The sequence below is a fragment of the Colossoma macropomum genome, unplaced genomic scaffold (assembly GCF_904425465.1).
Source record: "Colossoma macropomum unplaced genomic scaffold, Colossoma_macropomum, whole genome shotgun sequence".
Lineage (NCBI taxonomy): Eukaryota > Metazoa > Chordata > Actinopteri > Characiformes > Serrasalmidae > Colossoma > Colossoma macropomum.
In genome coordinates, this window is record NW_023494800.1 from 19,603,140 (window position 1) to 19,626,516 (window position 23,377).

Below are 23,377 nucleotides of genomic sequence, written 5' to 3' on the forward strand. Positions count from 1 at the left end.
TCAAGATTGCAAGGCTATGTGCTTCATTTTATCCACTTGAACTCAATAGTTAGGATAAGTGTCCCAATACTTTTGCATGTGTGTGTGTGTGTGTGTGTGTATGTATATAAAAATCTAAATAAATAGTAAACCTGATCCCACACAGATTTAATTTATATATTTCATCAGTGCCAAAACTAGCTCCCTTTTAAAAAGCACTAATGCACCACTGTTGAATTCAGGAAAGTATTTATTTGTTTTTACAAGATCAGAGTAGGCCTACAAAGATAATGGCCAAAAGGAAGAAAAAAAACAAAAAAAACAAGGATGTAACATTCTTTTCTAGGACAGTAGCAAAAGCAGTAAGCAAAGCCTGATGAAAGCAATAATGTTTAATTCAACTAATGCAAGTTCCCTGAATGATTATTTCCTGATCTAAAGTAATCATAAGCAACATTCTACATATATTGCTCAACCCAAACCCAGAGATGAAGCACTTTCATTCAATGATCAGTAAACAAGGAAGTTCAATTGCCCAAAAAGAAAAGGAAAAAAAAAAAGAAAAACAAAAAGCAAAACCTGAAGGTTTGAAGTGAAGATTATGATGTCCAGAGAAACTCTTACTTTTTCTTTTTATTTTGTGAAATGATGTGGACAGTTTAGTGATAAGGGTTTTGAAACTGGCCAAACAACTCTCCAGCTCCAGTCTTAACAGTTATAGACGTCTGAAAGCATTTTTACATGTGAAGTTGAGAATCTCAATTCTTATACCCCATCCAGGTTCTGAATGCTTTCTGTGGAGTTTTAGGTGAACCACCTTTCTCTGAAGAAAGGGCAACATGATCTACAAGATCTTAAAGGTGAGAGAGGTATTGTGTTGGGGTCTGAAGGAAGGAGTAGGTTTGAGTGGGACAGTGGCGCACTGGGTTACTCACCTACCAGGCGACAGCCCTACCTCTTGCTTTTCGGATAGCACTGCACACTCTTTACAGCTGTGCTGTCTTCTTAACCGTTCAAATGCACAGCCGGGGCACCTCAGTTTTGAGTGCACGTCTCGTCTCGTCTTACTGGAAATGCTTCAAAAAAACCAAATGCCACAGAACAAGCCAAGGCAAGGTTCCCACCAATTTCACAAGACCAATTTTTATGATTAAATAATTTAAAGTCTTATTTTGAGGCTTCAAAAATGAAAAAAAAAAATGGTATGGTTACTGCCATTACTGATCTATTGGGTGAGCTGTGGGGGCTTCTGTTCTTTTTAGCAATATGATAAAACAAAGAAAAAGTCATTTAAACTAATAGACAACCAAACCAAGATCATGTGGGGTACTTGTATGTCTGAGCTGAAGGACTTGCTTCCTCTGCTTGTGCAAGCCATCACTTTTAAGTTACTCTGAGCAGTGGCACTGCTACAGCTACAACTGTGTTGGCTTAATGTCTTTCAGCCTCAGAAAGTAGATCTGGACTGAGGATCTCCAACAGTTGTAGTAGGATGACTGAGGGGAAGTGTATGGTCGAGGTGCAGGCGTGATGGGGGGCAGAGGGCTTTACCTTTGTGGGGAGTGCGTCCATGCCACTGTGGGACTCTAATTCTCTTCCCCCCGTCATGTGCAACCTGGCGTCCTGAGGCCCGGGTGCCATTTTAGCTGTAGTTAGCGAAAAGGGAAAATGTGGCTGGAAGAGCAGTAAAAGTAACAAGTCATGCACTATTTGCAATAACACATTACAGACATGTTGCGATAAGGTGTGGAGTCACATGTGTGGAGCCCTGGTGCACTGTAAGGAGCTACACCCCGCCACCCTCCCATCTCCACTCTACCAAGTGTTCTTAAAGAAAACTGAACACTACAACAACATATCTGCCTGTTACTTCAGCAGGTTTTATGGCGTGGATACACAACACTTGTATTAGGTGTTTTTAAAAACCGTATCGAATATTTACAACAAAGGCCAATTCAAGTCATTTTTTACGATACATGGTGATGAGCGATCAATTCCAAAGACTGGATTGCCATGGTAGGTTCAAGTTCAGTTCTGATAGAGCCCTTTAATAAAATGCCAGCTCCTAAACCATGTGAGCTCTTGCCCCTTGCAGGTCATTTCCATTTCAAGAATTCTCTTTAAATTACCCCACCTAGCTGCAGCTTTGTGTATCCAGGCCTTTAGGGGTCACTGATACTTATTCTGTTTGTGTGTACACATGTATGTGTGTGTTGTGCATGTACCCCACCATCTCTGTGTTGGAATGAAAGACTGAAGACTGCCTGAGGTGAATTCTAAAGGAAAGAGGACATAACATCATTTTTAAAAACGTTTTCTCTGCCATGCTTTCATTACAGTCTTTTACTGGTGTCCAGTCAAAGACACCGAAAGAATGCTATATAACAAGATCTGTGGTCAAAACCATACAATACTGACCAATGGACTCTTTTTTGGAAGGAATTCACTTATTTGAGAATAATCAGATTTAGCGGCAGACATAAGCTTGTCTTGGATGTTTTACATATTAGATGTTATGAAAATCTCATGTAGGCTCCTTACACTAGTTGTCAAGTGAAATGGGCAGATTTTAATTAAATAAAAGAACTGCATGAGTTTACAAGGCATTGGGTTTATAATTTTAGATCAAATCAAAATTAAAATGACCTAAAACCTTTGTCAAATGGAACATCCCATTGCTTTTCTTTTTTTATTTTTAGAACAACAAAAAACATGAGATATTTGTACTTTACTGTCTTTTATTCTCAAATTCCAATCATCTGGAGACCTAATGCAATTGACCTTGCAACTCCAGAATCAAATCAACTAAAGCCAAATCACTCTTGTATACTAACATTTATTGTGATGTAAATGTGGGAAGTGAAAAGATAAGAGGAAAACAAGATGTGTTTGCACGGGCCTACACTCCAAGGGGGGATGCTTTGCTGTCTAGGACAAATAAAGAAAATGGTAATTTGAGAGATTAAATATCTGTCTGTACACCCACAGCATTTTGTCCATGTGAGAGAAGAGCACACGTCTAGAAATGGCAATCAATTCCTCTAAAATCCTGCAAAGCATGCATAGTTGCTGTCTGCAGGCACCCAACAGTTTTGCTAATTCATAACAAATGGCATCCCCAACCCAGAGTCAATAAAGATATGGAAACAACAGAAAAACACGAGTATGAAGTATGAGCATAGCTATCTATTAAAGGTGAAAAGTCTGTAGATTTTATTGATGAATGCTAGATAGACTAACATTCACTTGCCATCCATTTTATGGCCTAGCCTCACTCCAATGGGTGACATTAAAATGTGAGCTCAGGTTCATGTGCAGACCAGAAGTCATCTGCCCCGGCAAGGCTGTACCTAAAGGGCTGAAAACGACTTGGGTTCCTTAAAACAACTGTGTTATTTTGCTGATACTGACGGCAGCATGTCTCTGCCCAAAGCCAAATCCCACCCGTTTAGAACTGAAGGTAACAAATCTGACGTGTGTTAGCATGTGTGGCTCTGTTGCAAGTCAGTGTTCTTGATTAACGTTCTTGCATGTCGACAGACAAACACACCTACACATTCACCAAAACACACACATTCACCCATCATTCACACAGGTCCTGTAATTTCAAATCGCAAATTTCCCGTCTTTCTGCTACAATCCTTAACGCTGCTGTTTAAAGAGTGTAAAATTACACACATCAACTACAGCAGACAGATCTTGATCTACAGAGCCAAAGCCTTCCTGCTGCTGTTATGCTCAAGCTTATATACATCAAAGAAAAAACATTTTAAAAAAATCTAGAGCCCCTAGTCTTTTTAAAATCATAACTAATTTGAAAGTTTGGAAACTATTATAAATTTGTGGAAAACTTGTTTACAAAAACAATTGCACAAGGCACATTCTTCTGACAGGGGCTGATGCCAGATTTCCAAAGACAGACAAAAGTGTGCGAGACATAAAATTATTTTAAACTCACATTTGCCTTTTGAACCACCTGTCAATTCTGATGATACTAGAAGTCAAACCAAGACAGGTGGTAAAAATACCAACCTTGTACACCTTTGAAAGCTATGGGTCATCTGACACTAATTTGGGGGAAAAAAAATCAAATGAAACCTTTGCAACAAGAACAAAGTCTGGTGCATCAATTTGATATAAATATTTATCGTATCCCTTTCCACAAATTCTTCAGCATTGTTATTATGCAGGACCAACACCGTCACACACATTCAACACACCCTGTCACACACTCAACAAACACATTCATCCACGTGTGCGTGTGAGGTTGTGGGGGCTATCGGTAAGGGGGCTCTGGCGTGTGGAGGTGGGAGTAGTCAGGATGGCGGAGGAGGGGCTCCTTGTGTGTTGGTGGCGGCTCATACGCTCTTGGAGATTCGGTGGTTCCAGGGGCAGCCAAGTGATGGCCATCCATTGGTCCTGAAGGTGGCATGGGCATGACAGGCATCGGGGGAGGTGGAGGCGGCGGTGGTGGCGGATAGTAGTAGTTGTACTGTTGATAGTGCTGATACTGCTGGTACTGTTGGTACTGCTGGTACTGCTGGTAGTACTCCGCATAGCACCTAGTAGGAAAAGACAAATGACAAAGCAAATGATGTTTAGATGAGTCAGTTTAAGACTCACTTTGCCCGTCCTGAAAAAAAATTTATATCAGCTTGAAAATCCCACACCATAAACTTCACTGGAACAATTGGTCAGGGTTTTTATTATTGAAGAACATTAGCAAGAGTGTCAAATGTGTGTGCAGCAGAACTGCAAAGTAGAAACAGTAGATTTAAGAAAAGGCAGAGCACTTAAGCTTCAAAATGGTTGCTGTAGCATTGTATAATCATGAAGGTTGCATGTACAATAAAAACAGAGAACAAAATTCAATTCAGTCAGTTAATAGTGTGAGCTGTTTTCGGCTGCTAAAAACCCTCAAAATCTGCTCTCAGATATTTGGCACTGCATCTCAGCCTATGCTTTACACTTAAAAACAAAACTCTAATGTAATACACACTCTTACCTTGAGATAGGGTCTCCATCTTTAGCTGAAGGCAGTTCTGGTCCACCAGGAGGGGTGGGAAGCAGGGCACGGCGTTTGGGTCTTGCCTGGGAGAGGGGCTGAGGAACCGGGTCTGGCAAAAGTGGAGCTGAACGTCTCACTGGGCTACGATCCCGTTCTGATTTGGTAATGGCCTGCTGCTCAGCCAGCACCTGCTGGCCCTGCTCAATGAAACGCGCCCGAGCTGCTTCAAAGATGGCCTGGGGGTCAGACTCTCCCCCTCCCATGGTCCCATAGGCTGGGCTAGAATAGAGAGAGGAGTTCGCACCATAAGCAGGGTTCACTGCAGCAGCACCTGAAGGGGCTTCTCCTGCAGCAGGGTCTGCACCCTGGCTGCTTGATGAACTTAAGACCTGGTCAACAACAGTGCCGTACACTTGACTTGCCAAGGCACCATAGACCGCAGCACTAACTGGTTTGCCATCTGATCCGCTGCCTTCAGTCAGGCCCTTTAGGGCTGCGTATGTCGGGTCAGAGCTTGTGGTGTTGAAGAAAGAGTTGTGCACACTCTGCTGTACTTGTATGGGAAGTCCAGCAGCTGCTGCAGCTGCAGCGGCCAGTACTGCCGCCTGACTCTGATGGTGCTCCATGGGCGGCCTGGTGGGGCACTCTCCCGCAAAATGGCCCTGTATCCCACAACGTGCACATGGGACCTTGGAAGCAGCTGCTGGCTTTGTCTGCTGAACTTTTGAGAGCTCCACAGAGAGCGGGCGGCCCTTGAATGAGGTCCCATGAAGGGCCTCAATGGCTTTCTCTGCATCTTCTTTGCGTTCCATGTGCACAAAAGCGTAGCCTGCTGAGGAGGAGAGCTTGGCTGCAACGGAGAACAAAGAAACAAATCACAATATTAGAAGAATAAATTGTAATATATAAAATGTAGTCTGAACATGAGTGCAACGTCACAAACGGATTTTAATACTGCATTTTAGAAGCAGAACAAAAGAGAATCGGGGTATAGGATCTTTGACCTGCAAACGATTTGTTTACTATTGTTTAGGAAATGATTCAATACAAAAACGTGTCTACACAATACTTTATTAAATATTATAATCGATTCTAACATTCCAAAGTCTACGCAGTTCAGTCGCCACCTTCGGATCAATGCATCACGATGCATCAATGCATTTTTCACACTACTATAAGAGAAGCAAAATATTTAGACAGCGTACTTTTTACTTTGTCACACTCCAAGACGTTTCCAAAACGAGAGAACAGTTCATGCAGGTCGTCAGCAGTGCACAAAGCACTCAGGTTCCCCACAAATACTTTGATAGAGTTGAGGGGCCTCCCTCGGGACTCTTCAACTACGAGGTTGCGACCATGAAACTCTCGACCATTCAGATCATGGATGGCACGGTCAGCAGCCCCTTCTCCCTGCAGATGGACAAAGGCAAACTGCCTCAGTAAAGTAATCGTCTCCACCTCTCCGTAAGGGGCAAAAAGCGCTATAAGGTCATCTTGTGTTGTTTCCAACGCCAGATTCCCAACAAAGAGCTTCACCGCGTTGCTGTTGTCCATTGCACCCGACAAAAACCTAGAAATAGGGAACATGGCTCATTTCTCCTTCTTTGCACGACACAACCTTAAGCTAATAGAACAAGGCATAATAGAAATAGAATAATGGGCCTGGCACTTCCGTTGAGCGAGCCTAAAGCAGCTGTAGTAACGGAGAAAGCCTTAGTTGAGGAGAGCATTTTTCATGTCGTTGCAGACGTACAATCTACAAGAGGGACAGATGATTGTTAATATCTTCAGTTGTGAGTTACAAAGAAGGGGAAATGTTGGTGTAACGTAGAACAGTTAGCCAGATAGCTAGTAAAAGAAACTGGGATGTTTTATACGAGGCAGTAGTTAGGTTGAACAAGTATGGCTACACAGCTGAACTGCTGGCGTTAAGCTAACTACGAAGCTTCGAAAGAATAGTTAGCTAGCCAGCTAACCAGCTAACCTAGCTCAATCTTTAGCTAAATGCTAATTTACGGAGCAGCGCCGCGACACCCTCAAGTTAAAGCATCCGTGACTGCTGAATTTGTTATCTCACTTAAAAACCAATCCTCGCCGATAACCTTCGGACTGAAATATATCTACATTATTTACAGCGTCGAGCCGTAAATGTGAGTTAAACATGCTAACAGTTAGCTGAAGGCGCGAACGACAAGAGCAGCACCGCGCAACGCTAACAACGTGTAGTCTTTCAAACAACAACAAACGTGATATAACGAATTATCCACTCGCTGAGAACCACACTCACGGTATTAAGACTATTTAAAGAAACCCCCGAAAGCAAAAGTTGGGCAGAAATCAGTTCACAGCGCCAGATTTGATCAAAAATAGGACAGAAGGACGCTAGTTATCCAGTTATCTTACCTAACGCGGGGCAGACTTCTTCATGGCCGATTTCCGGTTGACAGATGTTGCTCCTCGCTCGTGTCCGTGTTGGTCCGAGCAGCGTTCTGAAAGAAATGTCCGACCTGTGAACTCCTCAGCAGAGCTGGGTGATACCACTCATTTTCTGTTTGAGCTAGGATTACCACCCGTCCTGGATTTCCCTGGAATGGCCAAGTTTTTGGCTGCCTGTCCAAGAAAAAAAAACATTCCTGGAAACAGTACATTTTCATATGTTTCATAAATTCTTATGAAGTTGAAATTGTTTCTTTTTATCCAGTCAACCAACCGGTAACAAAGAATGGGTTTTATAGGTTCAGATTATCCTCAGTGTAGGGAGAGGATAAGGTGCACTGCAGGGACGTGTTTAGACACCAGGCAGCACTGCAACACGAACTGACTCGATAAGGTTCTGCAGCTGAACTGACTGACCACATCATGAGCACAGCTACCCCTCCGCTGAATTTAGTAAAAAATTAAATTACCAGGAATTTTACAGGGCACAAATGGTAGTTCGAGACGAAACCAAGTCGTACCAATACCAGAACAGACACTGTTCCTTTTAAAGGTCTTATTGTGCGTGTTTACCACAGCATATTTACCACATAACCGATGCCTCTCAAACGGCATGCTACTGTACTAAATAGCAGTCATTAGGGTATAGTACAGTAGTAGTATCCCAGCAAACACACAACACTGTCACAACGACCACTTTGTAGTTCTACAATTACAGACTGTAGTTTATCTGTTTCTCTGCATAATGTATTAGCCCCCTTTAACCCTTTTCTTCAGTGGTCAGGACCCCCATGGGACCACCACAGAGCAGGTATTATTTAGGTGATGGGTCAATCTCAGCACTGCAGTGACACTGACGTGGTGGTGTGCTGGTATGAGTGGATCAGACACAGCAGTGTTTGCTTTTTTTGAGATATCAGTTAATCAGCCTCTCTCTGTGCTATCAGGCTATGGAACATTTTATTTATTTATTTATTTTCGAAAATAATAAATATTTTTATGAGTTTCAGAATCGTCCTCATCTGCACACAAACTGCTTTGGAAAGTGACTCAAAGAAGTGAACACTGGTATACGTTTAAATGGTTTCGCTCGAATACCAAGCACTTACATTGACTATGAAGGAACAGGGCTAGGGTAAATGTGAATAATGTGAAAAATGTGAACAGTGTTTTATTTGATAAAAATATCTACTAGAACTTATTCTCAATGTACATCTTTAGCATGTAACACACCCAAATGAAGGAACAGATTTGAACCTGGTAGTGCGGCAGCAGCGTAAAACCCTGCAGCAGCCTGAAACCCTGCAGCAGCACTGCCAGGATACTGTAAATTTGTAACTGCTGTTTATGTGTTTGTCCACCAGGTGTCACTAATGTGCAACAGTTTTAAAAACTTTGAGTAATAAATCCTTTTCCGATACAGCATGAAGAGAGCATCGTTTTGCCTTCACTACAGTTTAGCCTTCACCCTCACAGCTTAGTACTATCAGGATGTGTAAATTGGGAACGCCCAAACCGGAGGAAATACTGTAAAAAAAAAGAAAGAAAAAAAGGAAGCAGTCTTAAATATGAGAATGGGCGTGGCTAAAACTGCTGTAGACTGAAAGAGTGGATGTAAATGACTTTTTTATGACATGAAAATATGAATAAAGTACACACTTAAAGAAAATGGTTCTTCAAGGGTTCTTTAGGAAAGAAAATGGTCCCATATAAAATATGAACACTCAAAGAACCCTTTGTGATTAAAGGGTTTTTTGGGGTTTTCCGATTGATAGAGAATGTGTTTTATATGGTTTATATAGAATCTTTTTCAACAGGGTTCTATATAGAAGGCTTTTCAATAAGGTTCTGTAAAGAACCATATTAAACACATATAGAGCCATGAACACTTAAAAGAACCCTTTGCATGATTACATAATTAAAGGGTTCTTTGCATCATTAAAAGTTTCTTCAGATTGATGGAGAGTGTGTGTAATATGGTTCTATGCAGAACCTTTTTGAAAAGTGTTAGAAAAGATATAGAACCATCTACAGCACATTGTCCATCAATTTGAAGAACTCTTTAACGATGCAAAGAACCCTTAAATCATGTAACCAGGGTTCTTTAAGTGTTCATGGTTCTATATGTAACCATTTTCTTTATTAAAGAACCTTTGAAGAACCATCATTTTTAAGAGTGTAGTTAATGAGTTGTTGTTGCAGCTCTATGTCTATAGCTATACGGACTGAGGAGTGAATGCTGTTTAAAATGGCCCAGCACTTTAAGTGTTACATCAAACTCTTTTATTTAAAGAAAGTTTTTCATCAGGCCAAACAGGCCCTAAAATCCTAGGCTGTAAGTCTGAGTTTACTCCTCTGAGTGTGAGTTTAGTTTCCTCCTATAATTCTGTAAGAGCGAGTTTAATTCGACTCCTATACGGCTGATTATAGTCCTATAAACGGTCTCCTACAGAGGTGAACCGTCCAGGTTGAGGCGGCGCATGCGCAGATGCGTTAGAAAGGCAAACTTTTGGGTTGTCACTGAGAAGAACAGAAGTGTGGAAAAGACGCGCAGGAAGACGGAGTGTGAATAATGTCTGAATCACAGTTTCTTCAACACACTCCGGGAGAGGGCTGGACGGCGTCTTCTCAGACACGTGGAAGAGGAAATAACCTGTAGATTTCCCCTGTGAACAAAAACACCCGCGTTTAGGGCTTTTTTCAACATTCAGCTGTCCGAGACGCTTCATGGAGCTGACAGCTCAGTCTCACGGAGCGGTTTGAGGGCAGCTGTGACTGAGAGAACTCGAGGGGACGGAGCGGAAAGGTAAGTAAGACTCTCTGGAGTAAATTAAGCTCCGTCTGTGTGTCGGTAGCACTGTAGTAAGTTGGCTCAGAGTGTTGAGGCTGCCTTGCTGCACAGCGCTGCTTTTTCATAGCGTCTTCTGAGGCACGCTGGTCAAACATTTGCTCAGGGAAGGACGGAGAGCTGAGATCGAGGAAGTCTGCGCCTGTGTGTGAACGGTGGAGCGACTGCTGTGTTAATCTCACTATGGATCCCCTGAAATGGATCCCAAGGGCTTATTTCGTTCTAGTTCTGGAGGCGATGCATTAACCTCACAAAAATCCCGCAGAGTGCCGGTCAGCAGAGATTTAACTGTGGTTCTACAAGGGTTCTTTAGTAAAGGCAAAAGTTCTGTTGAGAACCATGAGTTGCACATGCTTCTTTGCATGGTGAGATGGTTCTTCAGATCAGTGGAGAATGTGTTGTTTATGGTTCTACCTTTTTGAAAGTTGTTCTGTATAGCACCTAAAAGGGTTCTGCTGTTGTTATGATGCCAAGCTTGTAACAACAGCTAAACCCTTTTTGGTGTTATATAGGACTATTTGCATGTACAACACATTCTCCATTAATCTGAATCAAGAACCATTTCACCACGCAAAGAACCATTTAAGCATGACATGGTTTAAAAAAACCCTTGTACAACCATCTTTTTAAGTGTGTACAACTAGTACCCTTACAAAAAGATCTAAAGCAACACCACAAAAAAAGTACAGTTTTCTATCATTTCTATAGTGCTGTATATTACTATAATAATCTATAACATTTTTATCCCTGTGTAATATACCTGTAATACCATCCTACAGTAACGTATAACACTTGTGTAGTGTCCTGTAGTAAACTATGGTCATTTCTGAATATACTAAAAGATTCAAACAGTAAATTTCAGTACTATTACTATAGGTTTTTTTATACATATACTACTACTATTATTAAAAATAATAAAAACAGGAAGAAGCAGGAGAACAAGAATATTATTAACAACAACAACAATAACCATCTTCTTCACGATTATCATAATTGGTAGGCCTATCTTAAAAATGGTTTCCTTCATTTCATGGCTAGTTGTTTTATTCAGGACTAAATCTATGCATCTGTGGTGGGAGACGTGTTTCACTGGACACTTGTTAAAAACTCAGAGAACAGCATACAAACAATAACACCCCTTACAGAAAAGTCACATGTATTTCACATGTGAAGTGTGTAAAAACCATGCGTCTTCAAGTGATATAGTGTTTTCTCCACACTGTAGTGTAGTCCTCCATACTATAAAGCTCCTGAGATCAGCTCAACACAATCAGAACCAAGTACCAGGCCTTGAATGTGTGAACAGTGCTGCATTTGTCCTAGATTTCTATAACGTTCCGTGCAAAGTAGCACTTACAGACTCATGGTAGTCACGCAAAAATAATACAGACACCTCCACAGTACATACTTACAGGCTTCCACCTCACCATGCCTGGACTTGCCAGGCTCATAAGTACACACCTCATAAGCAGAGCTGTGGTCTACCCCTCCAGCCTAAACAGTAACTCTGTAATTTACTGCATCATATTATTTCTCTGAAGCTTTTGCCTTTAACTCTAGAGACACCGTCAATCATGTCTTTTGAACCATTTCCATCTCAAATATGGACTGTATATGCAGAAGCTGGGGTAGGAATATACTTTAACATGCATTGAACATGTTGTAAAACACAATTTCATGCAGATAAGCCTAACATTTTGAAAAGAGATGAGAGATGATTTTTTTTTTCCATGAGCTCTCAAAACTACTTGTTTCTGGATGAATTTGAAGTGTGTTTGAAAGTTTCAGTTTTGTGAAATCCTAAAAAAGCATAGGGGTGCGCGTGTGGGTGGGAAATGCCCAGCAGGACGTGTAGGCCGCTGTTGCTATAGCAGCCATCTGCTGATAACAAAGAGAATTCTTCACCAGCCCACTCAGAGTCAACCTATGCCAGGGGTTCCCAAACTTTTTCCATGCTAAAGATGTCCTACCAATCAGTTCCCCTCTCTGAACCCCCACCCACAAAAAAAAACACACTTTTCATACTTGCATGCCAAGTGGAAATTAAAACTGTGTTATACGCTTCATCGAGGAATTATCTTATAATGGATACAACAGTTCACCTTTGAACCGCTTATTCAGGGTGGTTTCCAAATAAATAAATAAATTAATAAAACCATAACAAATCTGTAATAAGCCTGTACCAACATAAAGGTATCAGCACAAACCCTTTGGTTATAGCATAAAACTAAAACTATAAACTAATAATATAATTCCGATATTTAGTGTACATTTAGTGTCCGATGTTTGGTTTGTCAAATTACTCCCTATAAAGGACTCTGTTGTCCAGGGGTAATATGGTTATTGCTAATATTGATACTTTAATGAATATTTTAATGTTTAGGCTTAATGTATACCTGTGAACACTTTCTAGTGGATGTAGCAAGTTCACTTAATTATATAGATAATTATAAGTCTTGTTAACAGTGTGGAACCCTCAGAGCCTTCTAGGCCTTCAGAGGATGAAGAAAACTAACTACATATTCTTATTAAACAGAATCATTGTGCTTGTTATATTGAGACGCTGCACGTTTTGTAGTGTGTTTTATTTCATTATTAAGCTTTAGTTGGCATTACAATGGTTAAAATCCTGAAACACCCAACTGAAAATTGTCCAATCATTTTTTCCCCTTTGGTATATGTATAGAGCTCTCCCATTGGTTAGGCCTTCAGGAGGTGGATGGAATGCCTTGTTCACCTGATTAATGACATAATTAGAAAGTAAGAGTTAACCAGTCAATTAGGGAGTGATTTAACCAACCAATTAGAAAGTGGAATTAACCAATCACATTTTGATTTACAATAGGAAGGACCAATTCCTTGAGACAAATAGTAACTCTAGGCCAGGAGTCACCAGTCTTATTTATGGAAGTTTGGTGTGGCTGCAGGTTTTCATTCTAATTAAGTAGAAACACACCTCATATAACGTCAGTCATTTGAAGTCAGATGCGCTTTGTTTTGGTTAGAATGAAAGCCACGCTGGCCCTTTGTGGATAAGATTGTTGACCCCCGCTCTAGCCCTTCTGGAAGCAGTAGATTCACAGTAAAATATGTTAATGTTTGTTACAAGCTTCAAATAAAATATCTTTTATAAACTTTAAATGTCCGTGTTTAATGTACACTGACCAAAATAAGTTCACGTACACCAGCGCTCGCTTAGCACTAACATACTACAGAGACAGTAACTGGTTGAAATATGAAAGCTCAGAACACTCAACATTGCACCTGTTTGCAGAGAAAGTCCCGTCCTTCAAGAAAAAGAGCCAGTCAGCTTATGAACACTCTAGTGGATGTAGCATCTCTGCAAGTTATGTAAAATACGTTTTATTTCATTAAGTTTTGTTTGGAATTAAAAGGGTAAACATTTTGAAACACTGAACTAAAAATATCCAATCAGTTTTCTCCCGCTTGGTATCAACGTGGAGCTCTCCCATCGGTTAGGCTTTCAGGAGCTGAATGGAAGGCCTTGGACACCTGATTAACCAGGTTAACCTGGTCTTGTATGGCTGGAAATAACTGCCTGCCCGCATTGCAAAGATGGCTGCCGAGTGAGCAGACTTCACTATAAGGACTTTACATACTATTAAAAATTAGCTTACGTGCTAGCAGAAATTAGCATATATTTTTCTTGTTTCTCGTTTTCTTGAGTCTTGGCATTTATGGCCCAAACTGAAGGCCTAGCTGTAATAGTGAGGGTCCACTACTAGTGCTAAATAATGTACAATATCTATATAAAGTAGCAATTTAACATTAAAGTGAATTAAAATTAAAATAATGAATTTATTAAGAAAATATTCAGTCATCAATATCAGTACCAGCCACAGTAAGGTGTTAATTATCACAGTTATTGTATCAGCCTAGAAATTCCATATTGGTGCATCTTTAACGACTAGTGAATATATTCATATACAGTTTATAATTTAATGCAGTTGTAACCTAGAAATGAAAACTCATGTGTGAAATATTAATAGAGGCAGCTTATATAAAAATACATCTCACGATGACTTTTGACTGGAGTGGGCCTGATTCACATCCCACAAGCGTAACTGATTCCCACAGGGAGTGGATACGAGGCTTCAGCTTGAGATAATTTCAAACTACATTTCAAACTCATGTTTGTAAAACTTACATGTTTAATGCCAAAAAACTTTATGCCAAGCTAGAACTGTTATAGCGCCTCGGAGTAGGCTAAATGAGAGATGCTGGTACAGAAGATCTCGAATGCCACTGAAGTTTACATTACTGAGGAAACTGTCATCCGTCAAATTCACGACATTGTAATTCTAAGCATAATGTGAGATATATGCTATGCTGGAGAACAGACAGGTTTAGTCAATGATGTGCTTTACAGAATGAAGTGTATGGAATTAGTCAGGCCATGACTCTCAGTCTTCACATGATCAAAAGGAGGAACGAGTCCTTGGGGGAGTTTCCCCACAAGCAGTCAGAACAGAGTTCAAGAGGAGAAATAAGGCACATGCTTGAGTAGAAAATAGCGATTCCAGAAAAAAGGTGGTATAATGTACGGGAAAGAGAGGAAGTGAAATAAAATGTAAGAGTGATTTAGTATTTATTGTAAGGGAGGTTTGCAGTGACGGTCAGAGTGGCCTTTTGTCCATTGCCCAAACAATGACGGCATTTAAGATGACATAGTCAAGTAACAGAAACAAAAACTGTAAATGACTTACTAGGGATGCGCTGATCATACGTTTTTATGTGTTTATTTTTTGATTCCGATTGTGATTTTTTTTACAGTAAAATTGGCCAAAAGACGTTTTTTTTCTGATTTTTATCAGCCTTTTTTTAACCTCGCGCACACACTAGCACATTGGCAGTACTTTCTAACAGTTGTAACATAATTAACATTATTTGCTTTAATGGGATATGTTAAACTTAGAAGTGAGAAAAAGCAGTTTCCTGTTAACATAAATCAAATAAAGAGCTACATTGACAGTAAGAGGCTATGACATTTTGGTACAGGTGTTGTAGCAGCATTCAGATACAGTGCAAGTGCACTTATCTGGCTGAAATTATTTATGTACGTCATACACTTGCACAACAGATTGGCCAAAACTAAAAAAAAATCAATTGCCAATTGCTGATTGAATTTTTGGAGCAATAATCTGCCATTTATTCATTTGTTCACTCACCCATTTCAAAGTCCTCTTTTCTATACATTTTCATCAGCTCTTCTATTCAGTTTGAATTTCTTGTGGATTTTAATGTGATATGAAAATGCAATTACGCAATTACCTTTTAAATACATAGTTACACAATGAATTGCATTCATTTAATATTTGTTAGTGACAGATTGAAGTTTACACTTTGGTTTGTTTTAGAAATCAAGAAATGACAAAGACATGGTAAAAATCTAAAGGATGCTTTTTCATACCACAAATCAAGACTGTAGCAGTAACTTTTCATCACGTTCAAATCTTAAAAAAAGACAAATGAAATATATCTACATATATCCACATACAGATGTTATTGATTGAAATTTCTCTTGTTGTTATGAGCTACTAGTAAGAAATAATATCAAATTGCAAATTGCAAAATGTGTTTTGTATATTTGAGTATTGTATTGTGTATTTTTGTAGAATATTATTCTGTTACTGTGGCTAAAATACAGTGTTTCACAAATGTATCATTGCAAAGATGTAATTAGATTGCTCTTAAGCGGCATTAATGGGTTTTTGAAAATCAGAACATCATAGAGTTTGGTTCTGATGTCAAAGAAATGTGAAAGAAATGTCAATTTTGGGAACTGTGCTTATGTTACACTCTGAAAAAAAGTAGTGCACTGAATTTACTTGATTCAAATGTGTACAGCATTTCCAGTATATTCCTTACAGTTGTTAGATACTCAGGTGTGTGCATGTGTTTTAGATGCAGGAAGACCCTGTGTACGATTATCCGGACCCCCAGCTGGTGGGCGAGAGGCGGGCATGTCCTCAGAGAGGCTCTCTGAAGAGCATCAGCGTGCTGGACCGCCTGCTGCTCACATACCCTGTGTGGCTCCAGCTGTCCATCAACTCAGCCACAGCCCTTCACATCCTGCAGCGCGAGCCCCCTGGGGTGAGGAGCATCTACTCACAAACTCAGACTGTCTGCTCTCACTTATATTTAAAACAGAGGGGTCAACAGCGACCTCCAGGAAGGCTAAGGCAATTCTGTCTGGCATTTTGGGCACTAACAAGCTGCATATGCTACAAACATAATACAGACAATTTGGAGACATTTGGGTGAAAAACAAAAATACAAAAAAAATAAAATGTGTCAGTAACACAGACTGATTGTTTGTTCTTTATTTTGTAGACCTTCCTGGTGCGAAAGTCCAACACATCGCAGAAGAAAATGCTGTGTGTCAGGCTGGCAGATGACAGCATGCCATCTTTTGTCAAGCAGTTTGTCATCCGAGAGAAGGACTCAAGTGAGAATTCTTTTCTTTATGAAAAGCGACTGAATCAGTTGTGGAAATAAGTGGAAGTTTGGTTTTGAACAGTTACATTTCATTGATGTGGGCATTCACTAATGTTCTCCCTCTAACCCCCAGCCTTCTCCTTGGAGAGCTCAGCTATCAGTTTTCCAGATCTCTGCAGACTCATTGCCTTCTATTGTGTCAGCCGGTACGTCTCAGCTCGCTGCTGACAGATTCATTTCTGTTTTTTTTCCTTGTTTAAGTGAAATGTATGGTAAAATATCTTTTACTTCAGGGATGTTCTTCCCTTCACACTGGAGTTGCCAGAAGCCATAGCCAAGGCTTCATCCCACAAACAGCTTGAATCCATCTCTCATATGGGTGTGGGTGAGTACAAGTTGGACTGACTGTAAACTGAAGTCATACAGGGAGTAATCAGTTCCCAAATATAGATTACTAATACCGTTACATTCGAGATTATGGTTGGAACCAGCGTTGAGATAAGGGTTGTTGAGAAAAACTTAAGGTGACGACCAATAAACAATTAGTTAAATGCTGGTTAGATGTTAGTTAAACATTATACAAGCAGACCAACTATCAAAATCATTCCTTGCCATTTCTTCATAGAGTTCTGGAGTTCGCAGTTGAACTTCCGAGGTCCTCGTAATGGTCCTCCACCAGTACCTGATGCACCCGTAAACCCAGATCCTACTCCAAATCCCATCCCGAAAGACTGTGGCACGTCTACAAGCACAAGCTTGACCTTGTTCCAGGAGTTCTGCCCGATTCAAACACGAAGTCCCTCTGAGCTTGATCTGGGGGCAGGCCAGGGGGCTTTGTGCTTTATAAATCCACTTTTTCTGCAAGAGCACCCTGTCCGCGGTGCCATGCATAAACGGCATCACTTCAAGCGCAGCTTTAAGGTTCGTGTCTCCACTGAAAACTCCAGCTCACTCTCACCACCCGTCTCCCCACCACCACCTCCACCAGTGCTTGCAAAAGCCAAGAGTAAAGGAATGTCTGTGCCGCAGACTGAAGCGGTCCACACCAGTGAGGAAGCTAAAGAGAAAACAGAAGCTGCCGAGGCAGATTCAGACTATCTGCAGCCTTGTCCTGCCCTGCTGAAGAAGGGCTCTGCTATGGTCATCCCCACTCTCTCTCCTACTGCAGAGGAGGATGACTACCAGTTGCCCAAAGCTCTGTTGCAGGTATGACTTTGTCTGCACCATATCTATCACACATCAGCTGATACAGAGGAGTTACACAGCATTTTTGGCTACATTCTTAAATCTCAGGTACTGAAGGAACCTGAATGGTTCTTGGAGTACACATGCAGTTCTAGGAAAATCCTTTAATAAATGGAGGTTCTTCAAACTTTAAAAACATTCTTCACACTCACACCTCATTTACAAAAACATTGACTGAAAGGTTCCTCTGGGAACCAGAGCTGGTTCTTCTGTGGCAGAGATCTTCAGACCTTGAATCTAGTTTATGATCTTAGCTTTTGTAATCATTGACAGCTGTTACATTAGGTGGCAAATCAGTTATATCAACAGTTCATTTAACCACCAGTAATGACAAAATATAGGACCAGAAACTGGATTGAGGGTCTGGAATTGAAGACCTCTGTTCCATGGCATTTCTAGGAAGAACTCGAGAGATTCCCACAGATTTGATTTTGCCTGAACTAAATTGAATGCACAGAAAGTGTTAGCTGTGTGGTTATGAGTCTTACGAGTTGAATTCAGAGCATTAAGCTGGCAAACTAAACCAAACACACTGGCGTAAATATACTTAAAAAGAACACTTTGTGTCTATCTTAGTGTTGCTTGAGGCTCAGTGCAATGACCATGACCAAGTAACCATGTGACAGCATGTGGACCAATCGCAGTCAAGTCTTAGAAAAATGACACACTGATTAGGAGTTCTGTTTATCTGCCACCACACTACAAATTCAAACCACTGCATTATTTTGGCCTAAAAGTTGATGTTTTGCTTTGACATGTCTTTTTCATTTGATGTATACTGCTGGCTATAGAAGAGGGAAAACGCTCTCTGCAGAGCTGTGGCTGGGAAGGAACCCAGGTTGACGCTTCTGGTTTAATTCTTTCATTTCAAACTTGTTTATGTATGTACAGGCTGGTAAAAAAATGGAGAGAGAAGAGGAAGAAGAGGATGTGGCGGTAGGACTGGTCCTGGAACAAAGGTCTGCCCCGTCCCTCAGTGAGCTGGACAGCAGCAGCTCTCTCAGCAGCCTAGATGAGACAGAAGAGTCTCCTGAGCGTCCTCCCCTCACGCGGGGCACCAGTAACCCAATCATGCCCTCACCTCATCCTCCCCGCCAGTCGGTTTCTGCACTGCGCAAGATGAGCGCAGCCTTCGTGTCCTTCTTTGTGCCGGGGAAGCGAGTGGCAAGGCTGGTTGAAGACCTTTCCCGTGACAGGTGTACGGCATTTGGAACCCTTATTCAGGACTTCTTGAGGGAGCAGAGGGAGGCGCTGAAGCTGCAGTCTCTGACGTCTGCTGTGGAGCTGCTGCAGGTTGTGCGTCTCTTTATCAACCAGGCTAAGGTCTTTCTTCTGGAGTGTGGAGAACTTGAGCCCCCAATTGAGACCCTAGTACCTGAAGATGAGAAAGGTATACAACAAAGACTCTGCATAGATTGGACATCTTGAACTGTATTCAGTAAATTAAACAGCACTAAATCATCACTGCTAAGCTCCTCAACAAAAAAAAAAAATACATAAATATGTCTCTATGTATGTGTGAATTTGCAGATCAGACACTGGAAAAAGCCATGTTCCGCTGTGTACTAAAGCCTCTGAAAGCACAGACTTATGCAGCACTCCACACCTTGCATGAGCGCGACGGCAGCTCTAAGAGGATGGCTGAGAGTATGCGGAGAGCCAGAGAGAACTCACCCCGTGACCTCTTCGGTGTGCAAGTGGCTGTTCCGGATGCCCATGGCATAGAGAAGATAAAGCAGAAGCTGTCTCTCATGAAACGTGCATATTCACCAATTGACAAAGTACATTTGCTCCTGCAGATCTGTAAGCTCATCTATAAAGCCATGAAGAATAATACCGGTGAGGACTCCTTGAAACTGAATGCATATCACTGAACTTCAAATGTTTGCACTTAATGGATAAAGCAGATACATGAACCATTATATTGTAAAAAAAACTTGTTTAAATGTGATAAGCATGGCAAGAATTATCTAAATGCAGTTCAGTAATATTCTTGTCTGTGAAACAGCACAGGAATTTGGAGCAGATAACTTCTTGCCAGCTCTTTCCTACGTGATAGTGCAGTGCAACATGCCTGAGCTTTTTCTGGAGGTGGAGTACATGATGGAGCTGTTAGAAACGCCTTGGCTTACAGGAGAGGGTATGGATATCAGACTTTTCACACCATGAAGCTAAAAAAGCTACATATGACGTGCGCTCACAGTATACTGCTTTCATTCCTAAGAAAAAAACGTTCTACAAAATGTAAATGTTCTTATTATGAATCTTCTGGCCACCACTAACCTTATACTTTTCTGTCAGGTGGATACTATCTGACCAGTGTTTATGCCAGCCTCAGTCATATCCAAAGTGAGCCAGAGGCCGTGCCCCAGACTGGACTCACCCAACAGGTCAGGGAATCACTGAAGGAATGGACCCACCGCCGTAGCAGTGAGGCCAAGAACCAGAAAGACAGAAACTTGCAACAGGTCAGTCACAATTTTTAGGTCTTCTTTAATGAAATAAACCAAATAAATCAAAGAAAGTAATTTTAATATGGCAATAAGACTTTTTTGTCTGTTCCAATTATTCAAAAATTTAAATATCATGATAGTTATTGTGTATTGAGAAAACTGAATGAAAAAGGATGATAAAGTCATAGACCACTCTTCATTTATTTAATTTCCAGTACAAGTTATTCATTTTCAGGACATATAACTGAGCAGATTAGATAGAATGTAATCCACTTTCATAAGGAAGGGGTGAATTCAAAAGAAAATAAGTATACTTCCCAAAAAATGATTAGATATAGAGAAAATGAGACTAACAACTGTGCAATACCTGGTAGACATCAGAATTGTAAGGTAGGAGAAAATCAAGCGCCACACTTGTTTCAGATCTGTCCATCCATCCACTGTGAGAACTTGATGCTTTGGCACTAAAAGGTTGTGTCCCTGTTGAGAAGACCGGATTCTGACACTAAAAATGAATAATGTTTTCTTAATAGTAATTTTGACTGAACATTATATCAGTAATGGTGGTCTTTGACTTTTGCACGGTGCTATTATTTAGCCGTATAGTCCACCCTTGCTATACAGTTCATTATTTCACCAACAGTGAGTTATTTTGAACGCAGCTCATGGCTTAGATAATAAAATACACTGTAATAAAGTGCTGCTATTGTTCTGTTCTACAGAGGTTTGTAAAAGTTCTCTTCCAGGATGGAGAGTGTTGCTTGGTAAAGACACTGCAGTGGAAGGCAGGGGTCAGTGGAGAGGCTTTGGCACAACTTTGCGCTGTCAAGTTTGGAGTGGACCAGCCAGAGGAGTACGGCCTATACTGGAGAAGTGAAGGAGAACTGATGCCACTGCCTTCTGATGCTCAGTTTCAGGACTTACAGGGATTGGGTGACAGCAGTGCTCCCTTTATTTATCAACACTCCAGTCAGGATATGAAATCCCGCAAGCTGACAAGAGGGGGTGCTTTGGACCTCTCTGCAGAAGCCTCATAATGTGGCTTTGTTCAAGTGAACACCTGACAGTCCACACAGTGGGATCACATTTAGATTCATTTTAAATGTCTGGTCTGTTGCACTCACTCAGTTTAATATATGGTTGGATCAGTGAACACTGAAAGTGGAAAGTGTTGTTTAGTGATAATTTCACAGCCCAGCTTTTACTATATTATTCTTACTTTTAGTGCTGATAAGAGTAGATTTGCACATTACTACAAAATACCTTATCTCCATGCTTCTAAGTTATGACAGACTGCAGATGCTGCCGGGAACTTGACTTTGCTGTAATAAAACTGAGGTATAAGTGTAACTGAATAATGATAGCAATGCTTTTTTTAGTTACTCTGTAAATGGTATAGTGCAGCATTCCCAATCCTGGGGCTATATTCCAAGATCTGAAATCTTATCTGTATAGTCACTATTAACAACTTTAGTTAGGAGTGAATTTAGGATTGGAGCCATTACAGAATAATAGGTCCTTATCTTCCTAACTCCAGTTAGGAAATAGTATTACAGAAGCATCCCAAATTGCCATGTTCCTAAATGGTGTCCTAACTTCAGGGCAAACCCTGAGTGTCCTAACTTCTGTTTTTGGCTATGAAGCATAATTGAAATTGATACTGGGAATTGGCAATGCCCCATTTAACAGACACCACAATATTTGTAACTTTTTGACAAGTTCATTGCACTTTGAGTTTGTTTTTCCATCAGTAACTGTCTAGCTTACTATAACTTTCTTTACATTTTGGTGTTTTCATCTCAGCTCTGCGCATCCAGTCGGTTGCTTTCGCAGAAAAGAAAAATCAAAGAGATCCTAATATGTACCTTCTACTAGACACCGATCAGATCAGAGCGAAAGACAATGGAGAATTGTGTCTCAGTCTTCTGAGCCTCAGATATTTCTCCTGAGAAATCTTTACCTTGGTAATCTCACATTTGTCCTCTTGAGTTTTAGTAAAGATCTCAATAAAGTCACTCTTTGTGCTCAGGTTTGCCAAGATAATAACGTTCATGTTTATCTACAACTGAACTAAAGACAGGAACTCAATTGCAGCATTAGTCTTGAATTGAATTGAACTGAATTTAGCATCCAAGACTAAGAGCCTTCACAGTTTTGATGCTACAAAGTAAAATAATTTCATCTTAACTGAAAAAAGTAAGCAAACTGCTGCCTTCACATTTTGAGGTTACTGAAGGTCAAATAACAAAATGACTTTTGTTCTGTTAATTTACTGTTAGTAATATTAGAAGTTCAATACAGTCACAAACAATCATAAACAAATTTAAAACAACATTTTTTAACAGTGTATGAGTAAGTATTATAATTTTTATCTGGGCCAGAAGTATTGGTCTCTTTTTCAGTCAATTTCTCACAAGGACTTTTAGAAGAGTCACCATTAAGTCTCCCGATAAACAGCTATAACAGACATAGTAAATGATTATCAACCTAAATTGAGTAGTTTAGGATTTTCTAACCTGATATAAAATACTGCAAGATAAAATATAATTCCTAAATAAGCATACTTGCTTCTGTAATACAAATCTGTGAATAGTTTTAGGCTTGTCAGATATTAATTTATGAGTCATTAACAAGCCCTTCAAATGTTTGAGTTGTAGTAAAACACTAAAATGTGCAGTGCAAAGTACTCCGGAACCAGGATTGAGAACACTAATATAATGTACAGTATGATCTGAATTGTGTTGTTGTGGTGTAAATGGATGCTTTAAAATGTCTGTTAAGTTTTGAGACAGATCTGGTTGCTGGAATTATTTCAATTTACCAACTGCTTATTTATTTTTTTGTTTTAAGTGTCTGTATTATAGGGTTACATCAAATTAGGCTTTTGGTCATTTTATGGTAATAAAGTATGAGAACAATGAAGTCCTTGTTGATGTTCAATAAATGTAC

General features: G+C 40.3%; 2 protein-coding genes and 1 long non-coding RNA gene across 4 annotated transcripts; 1 reads left to right on the plus strand and 2 right to left on the minus strand.

Annotated features, from left to right (window-relative positions):
* Window positions 1-211: 211 nt before the first annotated feature.
* LOC118819963 lies at window positions 212-3,776 on the minus strand. The gene is made up of 2 exons (XR_005008216.1): window positions 1,531-3,776; window positions 212-1,055 (listed from the first exon to the last, which is right to left on the minus strand). It is a non-coding gene; the product is annotated as an uncharacterized LOC118819963 (long non-coding RNA).
* Window positions 3,777-3,784: 8 nt separating this feature from the next.
* rbm14a (RNA binding motif protein 14a) lies at window positions 3,785-7,564 on the minus strand. Of its 2 annotated transcripts, none has more exons than XM_036588006.1 (4): window positions 7,391-7,564; window positions 6,193-6,557; window positions 4,985-5,837; window positions 3,785-4,541 (listed from the first exon to the last, which is right to left on the minus strand). In XM_036588006.1, exons 2-4 carry the CDS (start codon window positions 6,539-6,541, stop codon window positions 4,256-4,258), a joined length of 1,488 nt encoding a protein of 495 aa, XP_036443899.1. In that variant the 5' UTR covers window positions 6,542-6,557; window positions 7,391-7,564; the 3' UTR covers window positions 3,785-4,255. The 2 variants fall into 2 exon arrangements, with proteins under 2 accessions (XP_036443899.1, XP_036443900.1); XM_036588007.1 differs by lacking the exon at window positions 7,391-7,564 and adding an exon at window positions 7,275-7,324.
* Window positions 7,565-9,908: 2,344 nt separating this feature from the next.
* rin1a (Ras and Rab interactor 1a) lies at window positions 9,909-23,350 on the plus strand. The gene is made up of 11 exons (XM_036587994.1): window positions 9,909-10,229; window positions 16,197-16,385; window positions 16,626-16,740; window positions 16,864-16,936; window positions 17,024-17,115; window positions 17,356-17,936; window positions 18,867-19,365; window positions 19,506-19,814; window positions 19,984-20,115; window positions 20,277-20,443; window positions 21,151-23,350. The coding sequence occupies exons 2-11, from the start codon at window positions 16,197-16,199 to the stop codon at window positions 21,463-21,465; spliced, it is 2,472 nt and encodes an 823-aa protein (XP_036443887.1). The 5' UTR covers window positions 9,909-10,229; the 3' UTR covers window positions 21,466-23,350.
* The last annotated feature ends 27 nt before the right edge of the window (window positions 23,351-23,377 follow it).